Genomic DNA, 6599 nt, shown 5'->3' on the forward strand with positions numbered 1-6599 from the left:
TGCTTTCCATTTACGCAGACTCGGAAGGGTCACTGGTGGGTGGGAGCTGCCCACGGAGAAGCATGTTTATGCGGTGCTTGTCACGGGATAAGGATGGTGCCCTCTGGGTGTGCGCTAATGGGTCTGTCTCTCTCTCTCCCACACAGGGCCTGGAGCTGTCATTGATGGTGTAAACTCGGCCTCTAGAGCACTGGCTTGCCTCTGGCTATCAGGGACCCTCTTTGCCCACTTCTTCATCAAGTTTTGATAAGAAACCTTAGGTCTTCTGAGCAACGCCTGCTTCTCCATATCACAGACTTTACCTACACTGCGGAGAGCAAACCAGTTTGGGCTTCTTTTTGTTTGTTTCTGTTCTTCTTGATTTGATTTTCTCTTTGGTTGGTTGGTCTGTTTGTTTGATTTTTCTATCCAGTTTGAATGAGTGGGGTTGGGGGGGAGGGGTGTGCAGGGTTCTACCATGTGTAGGATAATCATTCATTGGTGTGTCCAAAAATGGAATCTGTTCCTCTCCCTTGGCCCTTCCCTTTCCTCTGCCTTCCCGACACCATCACCACCAGCCCCGCCCCCCCCCCCCCCCCAGTACACCATAAGCTCCATCTGGGCAGAAAATGTGCCTCGTGATAAACACCCTGAAGACACAACTTCACGTATGATGTAGTGCACAGCGAGAATTACATCCAAGTGTCCTATTAGCTGCATCTTCTCAGCTTTGGACCATTTTCCTGACTATAACGTACCTATCACTCCTTCCATGTTTATTATTGTCTAACTACACGAGGGTTCACATCCTTTCTTTCTGGGAAGGTCTCTCTCTAAATACATATGAAACATTGCCATCTTTTCAGCCATTCTGCCCCATCTGCTTTCTCTACCAGCCACAGGGATTTAGGGATAGGCACACAACCCAAAACTAAACATTCAGAAGTCATGTGACCGAATAAAGGGGGAAGCATTCTGAGGATGGTACTTCTCTCAAAAACATGCTGTCCAGGTCATAAACAATGATCTGTAGATGGCTGATAATTTAGGTTTTATCAAGCTCTCTATGAAAGTAATCATATGGTTATCCATCTGCTCAACTGTCCGATTGATCGTTCCATCCACTTATCTACCCACCCATCTTCTTCTCTAGCAATCTATTTACTTTATTGGTCTGTCAATGTAATTATCTAGCACATCTATGTCTTTGTTTCTTTCCCCACTCTTCACTCTCAATCCATCACCACATTAATCTCTAACCATATTGTGTCTATTCCACTGGATTCATGTCTCCTCTACCTTCTGCAGATATTGGCATCTTCAAAATGACCTATATCAGCTTCTCATGCGAAAGCCAATGATCTCACAGGCTAACAACATAGAAAGGCAACATGTCATGGACTGTCTGGAATGTGCTAGCCCATCTACCCAAAGTAGATACTGGTGAGAGATGGACAAAAGTAGCAATCGAATGGTCGGTCACTCACTCTTCCCAGCAGAGACTGTGTATTGAGAAACACCTTCTTGGGAAGCAGATAAGCCTTGGCAAAGCCTCGAGGAGTATCGTGTTTTTTCTTTCTTACCGGAAGGACAAGGTGCCAAAATTCATGTTTCTCTCAGCCTTTCAAGAAAGTGCATGTCAGGAAGCTATGGGACTGTGCTTAATAGCAAGAAAGTGAGAGAGAAAACACAGCTCTGTCTCTGCAGTGTGAAGAGAGCCGTCCACCTGAGTGGGATGACTTCTGCTATTGTCTCCTCTCTGCTCCAGTTTTGGTTTCATCTGTTTGAAAACTATCCAGTAAAAAGCTGATGGAAGCCAATTACATGGCGGGTGTGTTGACAACGCTGGTATATGTTTCAGGAAGCTCTTCTGAGCTGAGGGCACTTGAGCAACTGACAGTTTCCAAGCACTTGATTAACACAACACTGCAAACAGAAGGGGAAAGTGACACACAATTTCCTCGGATACAGACTGCTTCTCCAGGAGCTTTGGGGAAGGATGCCCTCAGCTCTCCATGTTCAGAGCAGATCTTTCCAGAACACAAAGAAGAGCTGACCTGATCTTCCTGTATTGTCTCCTGGGACAAGAAGGACTCGGCCGGCAAGTGTGCCAGGGTTGCAAGAGAATGGCATTGGAAACCTGCAGGGCTGTGCCCTTGTCCCGTGCTGCAGGGAGTGACCTGCTGAGGATAAGAAGGAACATCGACAGTGACTGTCTCACAGACCCGCTGGAGACCCGCTGGAAAACTCTTTCAGCTCCACAGTCTAAAACGTGAGAGATACCAGCTGCACAGAGTTCCGTTCCTTCGATGCTTAATTGATCTGCTTCCTCTGAAATGTGGCCTCTTTGTTTTTGTCCGTTATAGCACATGAACATGACGTACACAGTGGAGAAACACACACACACACACACACGTAGGCTGTTTTGGCGTACAAAAAGCTGGGCGCTTCCGTAAGAGAGCTGGCGTGTGAATGAAATTAATATTACACTTTCCAGCTGTAAATAGACATCTGCATTTCCCACGGAGCTGCCAGGAGCCAGACTGGGGGAACGTAAATGATGTGCCTAAAGCAGTGTGTGGATTTCAAGTTCCACGGACAGTCGAGGACAGGCGTGGAGTCAGGATTACAGGTCGGACATCAGCGTTTCAGACCTGTCACCACACGGGGCTCCTGGAGCGGGGCTGGTGTCAGACGCTGAAGGAGTGTTTACCGTGTCATTTGAATGTTCTGCTGGTAATACGCTTGTTCCTTTGGAGTAACAAGTGTGGAGGCTGTGGAGACGGTACCGTCTTGGAGAACGCGGTGCTTGAAATGGACAAGCTGGGCATATTCCTCACTCCGGGACTTGATCTAGAGGAAGGCGCCCGTCCTCCTTCAGCCAGGAGGATCCAGAACCTTCCCAGCACAATGAGCCTGGGTCTCAGACTCACTGTGGAACTCCGTGCAGCCTCTTCCACTGGCTACTGGGAAGCGTGTCTGGTAGTTACTGGTTCCAGCCCTGTTTCAGAGGGAAAAACGCCTGCCGTTAATCCTCACCTATCTGGGATAAAGGTGGCCAAGGAAACAAGACCCAAGGAAACGGGCCAGTGGGAAAGAAAACCCTTCTGCACAACAGACGTGCCCCAGCTGCTGGGTTGTTTGGGCTCCTTTGATAGGACAGGAGCTGTTACCCAGCATCTTGAAGCATAGAGAGCAGCAAACGCTTACTAAAGACAGTATCCATGCTCACTGTACACATGGCAGGCGGATAGATAAGGCCTGCTGGAGAGATTTTTTTCGAGATGCCAGTGATGGGGCCGGGGCTTAGGGGAGAGGAGGAAAAAATGAGTTATCAAGTCTCTGAGGACGTGTGGCTCTTCATAGGTTTTGCACGTGGGAAGGAAACCGAATAAGGCTTATCAGGAAATCAGGTGAGAGGAACTCAGCTATGTAGGTACTCTGAAACCCTCCCCCTTCCAAGACCAAGTTCATATGTATTCCCACCAAAGTAATTCCAGTGCCAGCGCTGGTGTTAAGGCCCTGGCCAAGCTTGTTTCTCAGTAGTTTAATGTCAAGTGCCTGATACAGTCTTCTGCAAGTTGAAGAAAATGCGTTTAGTTTTTCTCATTCTTGTTTTAACTGGGGGAGGGAGGCCATACAGGCGAGTGGTGGTCAAAACGTGCACCTGTTTTATACAGAGAGATGACGTGTGGCTGTTCTGCTCTAGTTGTACTCAACTGAACAGAAGGGAAGTGCAGGCTGTGTATCACAGAGAGGCCTGGGGCTCTTTCTTCTGAAACCCATGCCTCACGCTAGACAGTCCATTTCACGGGTTGGTCAGTTAGTTCTCAGAACCTGGGTGGGAAGTGTCCTCTGGGAGTCGGGACAAGTCCACAGCCAAGGATGAGTTCAAGGATGTGTCTCTGCACCAATCCAGCAACTTGCTCTCCACATGGAGGAGTTGGTGACCTCTACTTATGCCGGGAAAAGTCACGTGAGAAGAGTAGAGAACCTTAAAGTGGGCGGCCCGTCTCCAGGAGAGCTTGTCAACCGCGGTGCATCAGGCGTGGCTGTAGATTGGTGGGTACTTCCAGTGCCAAGGGAAGGTTTTCTCCTCTGTGGCTGTCTGTGGATGCTATCCGTAGGAGGGGAGGGATGGGGCCGTGTCATCTTTTCCAATCTGACCCTGAGTCCTCACCAGAGAAAAACTGGCTTTGTCATACCTGGAACCAGCCCCCCTTCCCCCCCCAAAAAACCTCCACAGGATTAAAAACAAAAAACAAAAACAAAATTTAATCTCTTTGGAATTCAAGAAAGTAGGGGAAGCAGCATAAAATGTTTCTAGTTGGCAAAATTCATTTTTTTTTCTTTTTCTCCAAAAATGAGGATCGCTTGCCTTCGTTTTGCACGAGCCCTCGTCCTAGAAACTGATGCCCAACTGCCTCCCCGCCTACTCTTCAAAACTACCTTGTTTATTTTATTTTAAGACAAATAAGTTGGAGCGGTTGCAGTAAAACTTCACAGGTGTGTAGCTGGGAAGGCAACATTTTCAAAAAATACCATATGATGAGAACTCCTAATCATCACTAACAGCCAACAATAAAGATGCCAGTCTCATTTCCCTCATTTCTTGAGAGAAGAGAAGTAAATGAAAGGAGGAAGAAATAGATATGCAATTAAAAGATGTGGCAAAAAGAGAGAGCTGAACCAGTGCAATGTAGCCTTCAGGTGCAGAACACTGGCGGTCCACGAGGATGCAGAGTGGACCCAATTAGACACGATTGTCATCAGCCTGAAAGTAGCCAGCGAAGCCTAATTTCCCATATTTTAAAAGACATTCCATTTTGTTTCTTTCAACAGTGCCCTTTTAAAGGCACAGGGTTGTTTCAGTTGTTCCATGGCCCTGAGCGGGGAAGGGAAGATGGTGAACCCTCTACTCTTTTTCTGGGGGGCCGCATTCTACACTATTGGCAGATTTATAATGATATCGATCACAGCAATGATAAGTAAAAGCTGCCCTGTGTTAATTAAAGGGAGCTTTTTAAATCATTCAGAACCTTTTGTGACATGTAAAGTGCAGTTGTGAGGAATGTGTGGGTGTACGAACATGTATCTGTCAAGTTCAGAGTCCTCTAGATTAAAAAAAAAAAAATATGACTTATCAATGGTGCCGTTATAGATGTGTCAGACCATGGGTGTGCCCATTTTCACAATTATCCTTAAAACAAATCTATGTTCAAATGCTTTAAAATTTTATCACATGATACAAGAGTATAACTTTGTCAGCCTTCTAGAGTTTTTTCTCCTTCTATTTTCTTTCTTATTTTTTCTTTCAAAAATCAATGAAGACTTGATTTCTGTCAATAATTGTATTAAGGGTGAATATGCTACCTGAATTCTGTGCATGTTACATTGTAGTTGTAACCTTTTCTAATTCAGGATGAATATGAGATGGTTGTGATTGTGCAGTGTATCAATAAAGTTCAAAGAAATTTGTAACTTTTGGGGGGCTGTTTATTAGGACACCTCACTGGGTATCCAGGATTGGAGAAAACTAGGCAGGCTATGCTTCTCCCGTGCGTGTGTTTTAGGCTTTGGGAAGCAGATGCAACCAGAAAACTGAGTAGCATTTCTCTCTCTCTCTCTCTCATGCATGTATGTACCCACATGCACAGAGAATACTATGAAGCCTAGGCAATTTCATATTACAAGTGTATGTCACATATCTATTTATATCATATACTTACAAATAATATAAAATACAATATTATAAAATGCAGCTGCAGCCTCAAAGTCTAAATTATTTATTGACCTAGGCTAAAATGAAATCACAAGAGAAGTTTCAGAAAAAGAGTGACCAGACACTGCTCGGACTGAGCGCTCCTTAAGAGTTCCTGCAGGTTGAGTCCACTCGATCAAGCACCACTTTGACAGGAGTCAGTATAAGAAAATACGGTGACTGTGATAACACATTTATTCCTAAAAGCACATGCCATTGGAGGAACTGTTCTCTGTCGTAGGTTTACTGTAGCATCTATAGGGTAATAGCATGAGAAAGAGATCTGGAGAACGAGCTCCCTTCCTCTGTCTTTCCTAAAACATCTTTCTCTTTCAGTAAAGCTCCCACCACTTGGTCGCACATTCATCTGCTCTTCCGAAGGAACAGGTATTAACCTCTTTCTTGCAACCCAGATTCTCACCAACCATTTATACGTCAACCAACCCTTCTGAGCTCTGCCGTTGACTACCTGTGTGATCTTGGACTGGACTCATCTTGGACTCATCTTTGTTTCCTCAGCTGCACCACTGGTGAATTTACCCCCCTCAGTGTGTTCTATCAAAATTCCCTGGACAGTTTTTGTTTCCCTTTCAACCACTGGATTCCTAAGGCTGCCCCCAAATAAAGCTTAGGTCAGTGGCCAATGATTATTTGGGCGCGCAGCAGAAAGTGGGGGAAGATTCTTCAGCTATACAACTTCTCTGGCCAAGACCTCAAGCTGGAGTTACGAGGCTTGTTTCTCAAGGCTTCCTAGACAGACAAGGGCTAATCCCAACCTTTCATGACTCTGTTTCCCCTACAGGGGATGGAACACAGATAACTTGATAGACTCGATCATGTTCCTTGTAAATTAAAATAC

The 6599-nt window shown here is 45.6% G+C and overlaps 1 protein-coding gene across 1 annotated transcript in view; it reads left to right on the forward strand.

Moving 5' to 3' along the window:
• The window catches only part of OPCML (opioid binding protein/cell adhesion molecule like), a 1077928-nt gene extending 1072359 nt beyond the window's left edge, over positions 1–5569 (forward strand). The window contains exon 8 of the mRNA XM_019942017.3: positions 147–5569. Within this exon, the coding sequence (XP_019797576.2) occupies positions 147–247 (101 nt within the window). The 3' untranslated portion in view covers positions 248–5569. The remainder of the gene's footprint in view (positions 1–146) is intronic.
• The last annotated feature ends 1030 nt before the right edge of the window (positions 5570–6599 follow it).

The sequence above is a fragment of the Tursiops truncatus genome, chromosome 8 (assembly GCF_011762595.2).
Source record: "Tursiops truncatus isolate mTurTru1 chromosome 8, mTurTru1.mat.Y, whole genome shotgun sequence".
Lineage (NCBI taxonomy): Eukaryota > Metazoa > Chordata > Mammalia > Artiodactyla > Delphinidae > Tursiops > Tursiops truncatus.